This window comes from Rattus norvegicus, chromosome 3 (assembly GCF_036323735.1).
Source record: "Rattus norvegicus strain BN/NHsdMcwi chromosome 3, GRCr8, whole genome shotgun sequence".
NCBI classification, from domain to species: Eukaryota; Metazoa; Chordata; class Mammalia; order Rodentia; family Muridae; genus Rattus; species Rattus norvegicus.
Genome location: NC_086021.1, coordinates 155922694 through 155937449, shown reverse-complemented (window position 1 = coordinate 155937449; position 14756 = coordinate 155922694). Strand labels below are relative to the sequence as shown.

At 47.8% G+C, this 14756-nt stretch overlaps 1 protein-coding gene and 2 long non-coding RNA genes across 4 annotated transcripts in view; 1 reads left to right on the top strand and 2 right to left on the bottom strand.

Annotated features, from left to right (window-relative positions):
- The window catches only part of LOC102549662 (uncharacterized), a 108265-nt gene extending 104689 nt beyond the window's left edge, over positions 1 to 3576 (bottom strand). The window contains exon 1 of the long non-coding RNA XR_001837291.3: positions 3449 to 3576. This is a non-coding gene — a long non-coding RNA (uncharacterized LOC102549662). The remainder of the gene's footprint in view (positions 1 to 3448) is intronic.
- A 3856-nt stretch (positions 3577 to 7432) lies between these two features.
- LOC120101726 (uncharacterized) lies at positions 7433 to 12464 on the bottom strand. The gene is made up of 2 exons (XR_005502554.2): positions 11631 to 12464; positions 7433 to 8121 (listed from the first exon to the last, which is right to left on the bottom strand). It is a non-coding gene; the product is annotated as an uncharacterized LOC120101726 (long non-coding RNA).
- On the top strand, positions 9942 to 14145 carry Foxa2 (forkhead box A2). 2 transcript variants are annotated; one of them, NM_012743.2, is made up of 3 exons: positions 9942 to 10129; positions 11101 to 11170; positions 12180 to 14143. In NM_012743.2, the coding sequence occupies exons 2-3, from the start codon at positions 11102 to 11104 to the stop codon at positions 13488 to 13490; spliced, it is 1380 nt and encodes a 459-aa protein (NP_036875.2). In that variant the 5' UTR covers positions 9942 to 10129; position 11101; the 3' UTR covers positions 13491 to 14143. The 2 variants fall into 2 exon arrangements, with proteins under 2 accessions (NP_036875.2, NP_001386014.1); NM_001399085.1 differs by lacking the exon at positions 9942 to 10129 and having other exon boundaries at positions 10962 to 11170; positions 12180 to 14145.
- The last annotated feature ends 611 nt before the right edge of the window (positions 14146 to 14756 follow it).

Genomic DNA, 14756 nt, shown 5'->3' with positions numbered 1-14756 from the left:
CCTCCTGCCTCAGCTTCCTCATTATCTGATGGGTGAATCCTCAAAAAGTTTTGAACTCAGAGCAGACTCCTAATGTTGGTCTGAGGCTGTGGACATAAGAAATGAAGTCAGCTGACTCTGGTAGAAAAGGCTTTCTAGAAAGGTGGATGAAGGAGATTTCTTGCAGATTCATGTCCCCTAAAAAGCATCTCTTAAAGGTTGTTTACTATTTGGGAGAATTGAAGACGGGAAAGACTGGGACGCGCTGCTGAAACATTCAGACACTTGGCATTCTAAAACCATATGACGTCAGGAATAGCAAGAGGGCACTGTAGAATGTAGTGAAATGTTTAGAAAGAGTTGGAAATAGGAGGAGGCTGAAAGTTATTGTCAGAAAAAAAAACACTGAATTTTTCAAGCCTAAGGAAAGCAGTGGAATTGAAGACCAGAGCTAGCTCATAACTTGCTTGCTAATCCTGGCGCTGACTTCAGCCCAGATCTCAGCACTGCTTTTATGCTATCCACAAAGAGAATCTTTTCAAATAGGTAGTGGCATTTTGGTCAAATAAGGTTGTTTTGGTTCCTGTGGAAAAGACAGATTGCAGAATATAGTGTATTTTAGCTTTATGTACCATGTAAGAGATCTTGCATAAGAAAGAACACGTCATTTGCGAGTTCTCGGTATGTCAGACAACGGGCTAAGCTGTGTCGTTAGCCTTATCTTTATTTCATCTTTACCAACGACTTCTGCCATTCTTTGTGTCATAAATGAGAAACCTGAAGCTTCTTTGCAAGAACTAACGTACTCTCACCTCTTAGTGTGTGGAGCTCCTTAGGCTCAGGAAATGGATTTCAAATTCTGATGCAAATATACATTTATAACAGAAATAGGTTTATTTAGGACTACATATATTTGCCATGCAAGATGAATAGAAACATTTATCCCGTTCCTCTTTCCCTTATGTTTAAGTCTAGTGCAGCAATTTGCTATCGAAACACAAATCATAGATCAGCAGGAGAAGTTTCATCGACAGGAGTTTGCAAATCACTGGTCTAGAATTTGTCGCAAGCTGATTCTATCCAACATAAACTAGTACATACAAGTAAAACACGCGTTTGTATATCACAATTATATGCATCTGTCCTGCATGCCTTCCAGGATAGATGTATTCTACCCATCATTTATGAGTACACAGAACCAACTTTACACTTGCATGCCTCATCTTGGGAAAGCAACTCGAAGCAACTCTGTGTTCAAAAGAACAAATACAGACATGTGTTCTAGCAAGAAATACAAAACCGAGCCATACAGACGTCTCCAAAGCTAACACTGTGGTCACACCTTGCTCTTTGTCTCTATTCTGCTTGGGGAGTGGGGTGGTGGAGGAATAAAAATTTTCCTCCAGACATTCACTTACGAAGACAACAAAAATATTCACATGCACTAGCAAGTGTGCATACACACACACACACACACACACACACAATGAGAAGAGTCACTATCAAGTTCAAGCTATTATTACTGGAGGGCTCACCCACCATTTAGTATAAAGTGGGAAGATGAAGAGGTACCAAACCCCCCACTCATGAGTCTGGATGTGTTGGAAGCCCCACTGTCCATGACCACAGGCTGTTTAAAACTATACTGCTTGCCATATTTAATTTTCTTCTGAAGTCATAAATATCAATTAACTGAAATCACATAGAGCTGCACCTCAATTGCTTCCCTTCCTGAGGACCACAATCAGAGCCATGGCTCCTGGTCCTTAAAGCTGTCCCAGCCACCACTTTTCCTTTCTAAAAGTGGGCCAGATTTACTAACTCCTGTTCGTCTTTCCCTAGTTAGCATATGCTTCTGATCTGATCTCTCGTCCTAAAAATAAAACTATGTTTCTCCAGAGAAAGGCTCGCTCCTTTTCACTGAAGCAGGACTCTTCAGGGTAGGTTTTGATTAGTGAAGGCCAGAAGTACCCATGTGCCAAATAGTAGCTAATCAGGGGCACAGGTCACATTTCTCTGGTTTTGTTTACAAAAACAGAAGATGCAAGAAGAAAAAGTGGCCAGACATGAAATAAATAGTGGGAGCTTCCCCCCTGCTGCCCAAGTCTAAGCTTCTGGGCCTGTCAGGGTTGACACTTTGGCATGTAAACCTCACAATTTTGCTATGTAATGACAGAGTCAAGTTTGTTATTCTTAAAGTCAAATTAATCATTTTCTGAGACTATTTAACACTTCATTACAAAATGGTTATGGAAGCAGAGCTTTGCAGCACAGAACTTGTCTGGTATGCATAAACCTAGGGGTTCCATCCACAGCACCAAATATAAAGTAAGGAACAACAATAATAATAAGTAAACAAGGGCTGGAGAGATGGCTCAGTGATTAAGAGCACTGACTGCTCTTCCAGAGGTTCTGAGTTCAATTCCCAGCAACCACATGGTGGTTTGCAACCATCTATAATGGGATCCAATGTCCTCTCCTGATGTGTCTGAGACAGCTACAGTGTACTCATAAATAAAAAATATATAAATCTTTAAAAGCATAAGTAAATAATACATTAGATAATAATGATAATAAGTAATGTATTATGCAAATATATTATATATCTTATATATAATAAGTTGTGGTTTATATTACATGATATATAATGTATTTATTATGTATAATTATATGATACATAGCATATAATTTTTTAAATAATATAAAATACTGATCTTTCAATGATTTTTTAAACATTTATATAACTTTTTAAAACAGTGCATGACAATACCTCCTCCAAGAAAGAGCCCTAGCATTTGAAAGGAATGAAAATGATAAAAAGAATGCTATATTTCCAAATTTAACATGCCAGGGGAGAGGAAAGAACGAAAGGTGACAGAGAAGTATCTATAAAGTCGTGTTGGTCTGACTCTGAGGCCTGAGGAGTGGGTGTCCAGTCTTAGACTCCCACCAGGCCAGCCAGGGGCCCTCCACAATGAGCATCTATTTAACGCCTTACTTGGAGCTTTGGAAGGATGAATACATGGTTCCCATTTTAAAGGCATAGCTAAACCCTGAGGAATTTGAAAGCAGAGAACCTATTCACAGAACCTTTACTGGTGAACATGACCCAGGACTTACACTCCTCTTCCCATCTAACCATCAGGCCTCTTAGACCAAGAGAAATGGCGTCCTGGGTGATTTAATAATTGAACATGAAAAAGGACTGCTCATAAATAAGTTTACACTTCCTGCCAAATTCTACCTCTAAATGTCTAAAAAAGTAGATTTCCTGGCTTTGTTAACTGCAATCCAATCATACAGACGAAGTTACTGCTCTAAACTCCTTAACTTGCCTTAGTTGTCCTAGTTACAGCATTGTATAAGAATCTGCCCACAGAAAGGTGTTTAACATCCCTTATGGAGGTTCTGACATGAAAGGAAGGAATTCTTTCCAGAAGGAATTTTCACAATGGGAAGATGGTCTTACCAAAATCAGGGAAAGCATATCATAGCTGGATTCAAGTCCACAACACACTGACACCTTCCATGTTTCTCACCTCTGAGACTTCAGTTTTAGTCCATAAACTATTCTCTCTTGTTGTTGGTGTTAGAAAATATTTGGATGGTATGCCAAGGTCAATGGGAATTCAGTCACAATGGCTCTCAGCTCTTTTCTCACACACTGGCAAGCAGTGTGTGCTCCATATTGTGACACGTTTTCCTGAAGAGCATTCACAGTCTTGGTGGCCTTCAAAGGAGGCCTGGGATTCTTCCAGGGTAAAGAAGCAAACTCCATTGAAAAACTCAATAAATAGGCTTTGTCTGGTCACTTTCTCATCCTTTTGATCCTTGTATTTTGGTTCTTAAATGTATATTAGGATGAGGATTAGAGCTTTTGACCTGGGCTCAGGGTCAGACCTCCACCCAGGGCCCACCTGGATTCCCAAGGACTTCCTTACAGAGCAATGGTAAAGGGGTATCTCTACTGAGGTCTTGGTTTTGCTGTTTCCCCATACTTGGAAATGACCTATCAGTGTTGTAAACTGATAATTGCCATAGATCCCGTCCTCTCTGGTCAACCAGGGAAGTCCCTGTCTCCGGGAAACAGTAACAATGCACAGTGGGGGAGCTTTGCTTTGCAGCACTTGCTGCAGGCCTGGATGCCTAGGGGCTATTTCCACTTGCAGAACCCAGTCGCCGTGGCAGTGAACCGAGGTTCCTTGAAGGGCAGGGCGGTAGTACTGGTACTAGAGAGCTGGCAGAAATTGAAGAGGGGCCTCCAGTTCTCATTTTAGTGTGACATCTCACCACCTGCTCAGGCCTGACTTCAGGAATAGTGAGATAAATGGTCCCACAGAGCTGGGACCACCTGTGGCCAGCAGACCCCCAGCTCTGCCCATCTGGAAGGAATGCAAAATCTACCTGCTAAAGCAAAATCTGCATTTTAACAAGATCTCCAGGGGATTCCTGTGCACATAAAAGGTTAAAGAGTATGTAGGTCCCAACCCTAGTTAATTAGCTCAGTGTTAGTGAAGTAGTGCCACCCCGTAGAAGCTTTTATGAGAAGGTTGGAATTATTTTGACAAGTCCAGCTGAAACCGCTAACACAAACACATGTATCACAAATTCTTTTTTTCCTTAATTTATATGTTTATTCACTTTACATCCCAATCACAGCCCCCCATCCCAGTCCAGCTCTCACACGGCCCCTCCCCCATCCCACCTCCTCTTCTCCTCTGAAAAGAGGAAGCTCCCCCCCCTCCGCCCCGAGATACCAACCCACTCTGGCAAATCAAGTCACTGCAGGTCTAGGCACATCAACTCACATTTCAGCCAAAGACTAAACCACCAACCAAAGAGTATATATGGGCTGAACCTAAGTCCCTACACCCTACATATGTAGCAGATGAACACATATGTGCAGATTCATCTTCACCTTTAATCCCAGCATTTGGGAGGCAGAGGCAGGCAGATCTCTGAGTTCAAGGCCAGCCTAGTCTACACAGTGAGTTTCAGGACAGCCAAGGCTAAGAGACTCTGTCTTGAGGGAAGGAGGAAAAAAAGAGCCGCATCTGTTAGACCTGCTAGGAGTACATATGCTCAGTGGTAGAAAACTTGTCCAGCATGGTTCTGAGTACAATCCACAACACCATGTCCTTGGCCACCATAAGCAAACAGCCAAACAACCAAACAATAACAAAAACCTCAAAAGTACAAAAGAAAACTACCCCCAAAACCTGAACATCCTAATAAGCATCAGGAGATAGTAATGTAGCATCCATTCCATGGAATGCCATATTTGAGGAGGGGACAGAGTTGGAGATGACAGTGCTCTAAGTGTAGCCGATTGGTGTGAGATCTGGTCTGCTATAATGTTCTCTACAGGAGCACTGAGTCCTTGTTTTCCCTGCTGGCCCTACTGATTTTGCTTAAAATGGGCAGAACCCATCACCTTGGATTTTAGTCTAAAACTAGTCCTGAAGGACTAGTTTTAAATGGAGGAATGTAGGTTTTCCCACTTGAAATTTCTGGGATCATTGTTGGAAAGAAATCTGAAAATAATAACAGGTTGGAACTTCTGATGGAAGAGAGAAGGGGAGAAAACAAAGGAATCAAGATTGGTCTCTGTAAAGCGGTGACATTCCCTGTATGCGCCACCTGAAATAAGAGTAAAACCTCATTCAATATTTGCCAAATGGGTAAGAATGCACAATTCCCCCTCCATTGTCACTGTTAATATTGAGACAAATAGACAAATCGTGTTCAGCTATTCTGTGTTTATATCAAGCTCCTGGGTGACTTTGAGATGCAAACGAAGACGCTAAGAACACTTCCCAAGCCACAGATTTGAACCCCAGGCCTTCCTGCCCCATGTCAGGTCTCCCCACTGCTCAGCGCCTCACTGCTTCTTACTTATTGGGAGGACATTTGTCTATCCCATAGATGATCTGTGGTTCTACAGATCCAACGGAATTCCCTCCAAATCTGCTACCCAAGTAACACAGAGAAAAGAAATAGTCCAAGTCTGTAAGTGGTTTCTCTGGACTTCTGTCTTTCATGAATGAAGTTCACCATTTACCTGGTTGGCAGGAGTGTTGGTTATTTCTCCCAAGAACACCATGCCAATGAATGAGAAGCTCCCAGGGTCACAGATGCAGGTGTGTCTGCTTTAAGCACCCCTCAACAGAGACCTTCCCCCTCACAGTTCTCTGTTATTATTGACACCAGTGTTGTCATCTTTTATGCTCATCTCTTCCAATTATTTTAATTAGCTCTTATAAGAGCTTCACATACCAGAAACATGTTAAAAGTGCAAGAACAGTGGACCAGACGTGAATGGTATCCCAGAAATATTCCTCAACTTCTCGAACCAAGTAGACAGAATGCTAGCTGTCTGCAGTGAGCAAAACAGACAAGAGTTGAGTCTGCCATTGCTTATCTCAATTGCTGGGGCAAACAAGATCTACAACACATTAAATGCGGTGGGGGTGGGGGGAGCCTGTGTGCTGAATTCAGCTGGACCTTAACCAGACTGCAGTCTTCTGTCCCCTGCTCTGCAGCGGAACCATGCTGGGAATGCCCCCTGCGATGGCCATCAACAGCTCTGCATTTCCTCTCTCAGAAGGGCAGAGTCCATCTGCTGCTACCAGTAAGAAAAAGAAACCCAGTTTCAGCAAAATCAGAATCAGCTTGAATGATGGCTTTTTCCATTGTTGCAGAGGAAGTGGGTGACTATCTATACAAATTATGTTTCCAAGATGTCGTTAATACGAGAGTTAATAAGCTAACTGTGTATTTCACTGTAACACAATAACAGAGGATGCAAGACAAACAATATACCCTTTTGAGTATCACTGTATTGCAGAAAAATGTACACTGAAGACACAGGTCTACCACCCAAACCAAATCCAGTTTTGTTTGGATTTTGTTTTTGTTTTGATGGAAGAAAATGAAACCAAGGCCATGCTCGCACAAAGCACATTCTCCCTCCCAGTTACATCCCCAATCCAATCACCAGGTGTTTCTATCATATTTATCTTACAATTATTTTATACCTGTTCCTTCTTTCCCATAGATCTTGCCACAGGAGCCAACATGAGTTACTAGTATTAAATTCTTTCTTTCACGGACATTTTTCTGTGTTTTTACAAAAGAGTGCAGCCTATAGACACTTTTCTTCATTCCCACATGTAAATATCCTTGGTGATGTGTTCATGGCTGACTTTTAATACTCCCCATAAACAAGGGTTTTAACATTAAAACAAAAAACAAAAAAAAACAAAAAACAAAAAACCTCCACACAGGAGTATTTGAGGGTGTGTACAAGTGCTAGGTAAACAAACCCTGGGGATCTGGTTTTTAAAAATAAATTTCAGAACAGACCAACAAAAAGTGAAATGTTACCTTTGACATACTATATTCTGCATTGAGATTTAGGATTCATCTAGAGAGTTCCACACCGTTAAGTAAGGGAAACCGAGTTCTATTTATTGATGTCCTCTTCAGCTAGTTTCATTGACAGAAAACTCTGGGGAGCAGTTTTGCTAAGGAACACTGGAATTCAATCTCTCCCCAGCGACATCAGAGATAGCCAATATTTGAGGCCAAATCAGAGGGGCCCTATTGCAGCCAGTGCGATTTCTAAAATAAAAACAAACCTAGGAGATCAGTGGTCATTTGTAAAGAGGCTTTACATGCCGCTGCGGTGCTGGACTGAAGAAAGGACCAAAGGGAGGGCGCAGGCAAAGGAACGCTTTGTATGGCTTGGCCCCGGGTGAGGTTTAAACTGCTGGGGATCAGCGCAGACATCTGTGTGTAGCCTGGAGCTCCCGAGAACTTTTTCCTGGAGAGAGGCACCTGGGGCAGTTCGCAGCATTCCAGCTTGAAGTTCTGGTGCCAAGGCTCTGAATAAACCTTTAGAAATCGCAGCGGCTCCGGGGAGGACCGGTGTACGCGCCAATGAGAACGAACGCCTGCAAAGTCTGAAGCCTAGGGAGAGACCCTGGGCTGCCATATGTTTCCCCTCGCTCCGCAGTCTTCGGGCTTCCTGCTCCCGGGCTGTTCACTGATAGCCAGCCGCCAGTGGTGCTGGGATGATCAAAGACACCACTTCTCCAATGTCCCAGGTGGCGTCATGCGCAGACCGACCCTTTCTCGGAGCTAGGGGACAAGAAGCGGGTTTGGTTTTGTTCACAATTTCAGGGGCCTCTAGGCGGTGCTCTTGGGTGGAGATGGGGCCAGAAGGTGCCCAGAGACAAGAATTGCGCGCGATTAGGAGCCCAAAAGATAAGACAGGACTGAGATTGACCCCGAAATCCTCGGGGCCGACAGGGGGCGCCCTGTCACTGTGGAAGTTGGAGTTTAGCGCTCCCAGATATCCTGAGATCTAAGCAAGCATAGTGTCTTAGAAGACAGTAGGAATTCGCAGGTCTGTCCTACTGAGGGAAGCACTGAATTTTGTTCCGCGGACCCACTCTCCCAGCGCTTGGTAGCTAATTTTACACGTGCAATAATTTCTGGGACAAATTTCTGCTAGGAGCACAATCTAAGAGTAGTGCATCACAAGCTTACAAACTCCTTCGAATTCAACAGAGAGGGACGGGGGAATAGACAGACGGACAGACGGACAGACGGACAGACCAACTGACAGGATAAAGCGGAATGTTGATATCTTGAGTTTCATGTCCTGAGAGAACTGTCCTTGTGTGTGTGCGTGCGTGTGTGTGTGTGTATATGTGCGCGCGCGCGTGTGTGTTCACGCGCGTGCGCCTGCGTGCATCTCGGGAGTCCAGTACTTCGGCATTTAAGATCTCTAGACAGAACCAGAATGCTGTTTAGGGCTCTCTGTCTCCATCTCTGTCTGTGTTTCTGTCTCTCTCTGTCTCTGTGTGAGGGGTTGGGGTGGACCTGTCTCTTTCTCTGGAGTTTGGAGCTGTCTCTGTCTCTCTCTGTCTCTCTGGTGGGGGGGGGCTGCATTTTCCTTTAATTTTGAAAAACAGCTGCATCTATAAACAGCATGTGCACCCTTCTTTTCCAAGTCTGCGGACATCCTTGTGGGGCCTGGGGGAGATGCTGAGGGTCTGATCTCTCTGGGTTCCCTGTGTTCACTAGATGAACAAGTCAGATTCTGCAGGAAAACAGGCCTTGCCTTTGAGGGACTCGTGCTCTGCACTCCTTCAGAGGACTTATTAATGCCTTATCTGTAAACTGTCCATACTATGTGAGTTTCAACAGCAAAGGATACTGGCGACGATGCATCTTCGATCCGAAAGGATGCAGACCCAAGTGGCCTCTTTCTTTACCCTCCAATCTGATCCTCATTCAGGCTTCCACGCTCAAAGCTCAAACCCAGTACCTGCCACCTCTAGCTTCACTCTTCTACCACCACACGAAATACTGAACATCTGGATTTGAGCCAGGGACAACTATTTCCTATTGTCTTTATTCATATCTGAGAGAGAAGAGTTCGGGTCTGTATCCCTACATCCCCAGAACCAAGAAAGACTCTCCACTCCAAAATCTAGGCTTACCTTAGTTTTGGTTACTAACAATACAAATGGCATATTCTGTTGTTTTCCAGTTTGGTTTGTTTTGGGAGACAGGGTTTCTCTGTGAAGCCCTGGCTGTCCTGAAACTCACTCTATAGACTAGGCCCGCCTAGTTTGCTCTGAGATCCGCCTGCCTCTGCCTCAAAGGCATGAGACAACAACATGCTCAAATGACATTTTTTAACACCAAGAGACTAAAGAGAAAGGAAAATGAAATTTTTAATTTTTATAAAACAGTCCTGGCCTCGGAGGCAAGAGAACACAAATCCTCCTGAAGTCATCCCATAAGGCCCGATATTGATTTTTTTTTCTCCTGCCCTACCCCCACCTACTGCCCTGTTTGTTTTAGTTACGAAATGCGTTGGGCACCTTGGATTTAACTGAAAAGTAACCTTGAAACACCGAGGCCCTCATGTCAGAGGCAAATCCCTGTCTCCCGGGTATTGGCTGCAGCTAAGCGGGGCTTCCTGGGCCGACTGAGGTGGGTAGCCAGAAAAAGGCCTGAGGTGGCTGACAACCAGGGCGGCCAGACAACGCGAGTCCTGCGCGCCTTCTGAGGCCTCCCTGGGACTTAACTGTAACGGGGAGGGGCCTCTGGAGCAGCGGCCAGCGAGTTAAAGGTGTGTACACAGTTTTTCTAAATAGGAAAGCGCTTTGCAAATTGGCTGTCACCTGCTTGTTGTTTTGACAGGGAATGTGCACCGAAAGGGAGGAAACCCGAGATAAATAAATCTGGCTTGCCTAGGCTTCGCTGGGCACCAAGGCGGTACGCGCCTTCGGATTGACGAACCCGGTGCTCCAGGCGATGAGGAGGGGCGGGGCGGGAGCAGGAGACCTGAGTTTCTCCAAGGGTGGCCCGATCCCAGATCTCTGGGTCCACGGAAGACTCCCCGTGGACGCAAAGGAAGGGACTCCACCAGGGCGCCAGCGCGCCTGCTTGCAGGTCCAGGTCTTGGGAGAGCAGGGGACAGCGGGAGATGGGCTAGCTCGGGGCGCCCAGCGGCAGGTGCGGAGCGCTAGCCCTGGCTTCCTCTCACCTAAGTGTGAGCTGATTATTCAAATGGGCTGCCCGGGGTCTGGGGATTGGAGGCCCGCGCCAGCGCACCGCGCTATATCACCAGCCGCTCACGTCATTGCGGCACTTGTCCGCTGCGAGGTCCACACCTCCTCCTCCTCCTCCTCCTCCTCCCCCTCCTCTCGCTCTCCCCCCGCCCGCCCCCGCGCCGCTAGCTTCCCGCCGCCTCCCGGCACCTCTACACTGCCAGCCTCAGCCTGCACCGGCAGCCCCGGGAGCGCGGAGACGGAGTGCACGCCCGACGGCGAGCCTCGGGTTCCGGCCTCCAGGGTTCTTCGGCCCCCTCCTCCGCCAGCCACCTTCCCGCCCACTCCCAGCTACCTCCCGCGGCAGGCCGCGGGAGAGAGAGGAAGTGGAGCCCAGAGAGGCAGAGAGGGGGAGCGCGAGAGAGGGCGGGAGGGAGGGGACGGTGCCATAGCTGACTTTTTTTTTTTTTAAGAGGGTGGGGGTGGGGGCTGATTGCTGGTCGTTTGTTGTGGCTGTTAAATTTTAAACCGCCATGCACTCGGCTTCCAGTATGCTGGGAGCCGTGAAGATGGAAGGGCACGAGCCATCCGACTGGAGCAGCTACTACGCGGAGCCTGAGGTAAGCTCTTGCCTTCGCCAGGGAGAAGTGGGGTGACAGCTATCTCCGCGTCCCCAGCCTCCGCACGCTCCCTTCACCGGTACCCGCCCCCCCCCACCTCTAGCCTTCCTGGACAGCCGCCTTTTCCGCCCTCCTTCTACTCAAATGGGTCTCTTTTTTATACGACACACTGTTAGCCTTGAGATAATATTAACTTTGTGATCAAATATTGACTTGCGGCGCCTCCAAATCCTCTTCGTGGCCGAGCCACGCACTATCCTAACAGAGTTATGTTTGGCAGCGCGCGGCTGGGGAGGGGTGGGAGGTCGGCTGGTGAGGGGGTGGGGAGCTGGAGAAGAGAAGGTGGGTAGGAGTTGGGGACAGAGGTGCAGGCAAAGAATCAAAGACTAGTGGACAAAGAGAAAAAAGTTTGTCGCCACGAAGCCGGGACACTAACAGTTCCTAGCCGAGTTGGCCGTACCTTCCTTATTCCTCCACGCAGTGCCTCCAGCTGCTCCCGGACTCTGTGCAGGCACTGCGCTTCACTCCCCTGTAACTAAAGAGTCGGGTCCCAGTATGAAGCCCCAGAACAGGGACACTGAGATGATTTCCACTTGAGACTGCCCTAGTGACGTTCCAAGGGTGGCTTTTGGCGACCAGGGGTAGCAACGGAGATTTCCGGCCTTGGTGCTGACTCAGTGTGCTAGCCAGCTGGTGTGAGGAGCCCCTAGGGAGAGTAAAATGGATTTGAGGCTCCTGACTTGTTGGCGATCCAGGACTCCAAAGTTCTAGAATGAGGGCGAGGCTGAGCCTCAGACCCAGAACGGCAACCCGCTGGCCCTCGGGCTACCACCTTTCCAGGACTCTCTGAGGCCCAGAGGACTTGGTGTTGGTGCACTGGGACCCAGGGAAAGAAAGAGATCCCGGAGGCCTGCACGAAGGCGGGGGACTGGGTGCAACCTATGGGTGAGAGGATCGGGCGAGCTCAGCCTAGGTGCTAACCTGTCTCCTCCCCGGGCTCTGTCCGCAGGGCTACTCTTCCGTGAGCAACATGAACGCCAGCCTGGGGATGAATGGCATGAACACTTACATGAGCATGTCCGCGGCTGCAATGGGCAGTGGTTCCGGCAACATGAGCGCAGGCTCCATGAACATGTCATCCTATGTGGGCGCTGGAATGAGCCCGTCGCTGGCTGGCATGTCCCCGGGCGCGGGCGCCATGGCGGGCATGAGCGGCTCAGCTGGGGCGGCCGGCGTGGCGGGCATGGGACCGCACCTGAGTCCGAGTCTGAGCCCACTCGGGGGACAGGCGGCCGGGGCTATGGGTGGCCTTGCTCCCTACGCCAATATGAACTCCATGAGTCCTATGTACGGGCAGGCGGGCCTGAGCCGCGCTCGGGACCCCAAGACGTACCGGCGCAGCTACACTCACGCCAAGCCTCCCTACTCGTACATCTCGCTCATCACCATGGCCATCCAGCAGAGCCCCAACAAGATGCTGACGCTGAGCGAGATCTATCAGTGGATCATGGACCTCTTCCCTTTCTACCGGCAGAACCAGCAGCGCTGGCAGAACTCCATCCGTCATTCTCTCTCCTTCAACGACTGCTTTCTCAAGGTGCCCCGCTCGCCAGACAAGCCTGGCAAGGGCTCCTTCTGGACCCTGCACCCTGACTCTGGCAACATGTTCGAGAACGGTTGCTACCTGCGCCGCCAGAAGCGCTTCAAGTGTGAGAAGCAACTGGCGTTGAAGGAAGCAGCGGGTGCGGGCAGTGGCGGAGGCAAGAAGACCGCTCCTGGGACACAGGCTTCTCAGGTTCAGCTCGGGGAGGCCGCAGGCTCGGCCTCTGAGACTCCGGCGGGCACCGAGTCCCCCCATTCCAGCGCTTCTCCGTGTCAGGAGCACAAGCGAGGTGGCCTGAGCGAGCTGAAGGGAACACCTGCCTCTGCGCTGAGTCCTCCGGAGCCGGCGCCCTCGCCTGGGCAGCAGCAGCAGGCTGCAGCCCACCTGCTGGTCCCACCTCACCATCCTGGCCTGCCACCAGAGGCCCACCTGAAGCCCGAGCACCATTACGCCTTCAACCACCCCTTCTCTATCAACAACCTCATGTCCTCCGAGCAGCAACATCATCACAGCCACCACCACCATCAGCCCCACAAAATGGACCTCAAGACCTACGAACAGGTCATGCACTACCCTGGGGGCTACGGTTCCCCCATGCCAGGCAGCTTGGCCATGGGCCCAGTCACGAACAAAGCCGGCCTGGATGCCTCGCCCCTGGCTGCAGACACTTCCTACTACCAGGGAGTGTACTCCAGGCCTATTATGAACTCGTCCTAAGAAGATGGCTTTCAGGCCCTGCCTAGCTCTGGCCACTGGGGAGAAGGACAAGGGAAATGACAGGCTGAGTGGAAACATTGGGGGAACTTTGAGGAAAAAGTAGCCACCACACTTAAGGCCCCAAAGGAGCAGTTTCACCTGTCTGTGTCCCTAAATAGCTGGGCCACACTGATCTGTCATTCTAAATAGGGAAGGGAATGGAAATATATATGTATACACATAAACTTGTTTTAATGGAGCCTTTGGTTCCCACTATGTAGACTACTGCTTCTCAAGGCACCTGCAGATTTTGATTTTTGTTCTTGTTCTCTCTCTATTGCTGTCGTTGCAGAGAAGTCTGACTTAAAAAAAAAACAAACTAAACAAAAAAAAAACTTTTGTGAGTGACTTGGTGTAAAACCATGTAGTTTTAACAGAAAACCAGAGGGTTGTATTGATGTTTAAAAGAGAAAAAAAAATAATGATGTAAGAGTCTGGTATAAATGACCAGGAGAAAGGACAAAAATGCATCCCATTCTGGACATGGTGAAATCCAGGTCTCGGGTCTGATTTAATTTATGGTTTCTGCGTGCTTTATTTATGGCTTATAAATGTGTGTTCTGGCTAGAATGCCAGAGTTCCACAAATCTATATTAAAGTGTTATTGCCAATTTTACCCCTTGGATCCAATCTCTCTCTCTCTCTCTCTCTCTCTCTCTCTCTCTCTCTCCCAAAATTAAACGAATTTATTGGTTATTGCAAGGAAATGGGAGAGAGCAGTGGGAGTTCCTTTTGAGGGGGTTTATGGGGAGCTCAGGGGTGTCAGTATTGTTTCTTACCCAACATTTTATTTAAATATCATAGGTGAGTGGATTTTCCTGTAAGAACCACTGCTGCATCCTCCCCATGTTTGTCCACCTAGCCACACCTCCATCTTTCCTCCTTGAATGCTTTTTAGAGTGTGTGGGAGACAAGCCCTAAACAATGCAGCAACTACATCAGGAAACACAACAAAATTGTTCCTAGTCACTTTTTAAATTTTTGAAGTTGATATTACTAAACATGGCAGAACACAAATTCTTGATGGACCATTCCCCAGCATCTCTATTCATATAACTTATGTTTTATTAAGGTGCAGAGATTGGGGACAAGGTCTCCTTCAATGGTCCTGACGGGCTTGGAACTCATTATAAAGACCAGGTTTGGGTCCTGCCTCTGCCTCCCAGTGCTAGGATTACAGACCTGTTGTGCCTGGCAAGTCCAGTAGTTTTAATTTTAAAGCCAGAG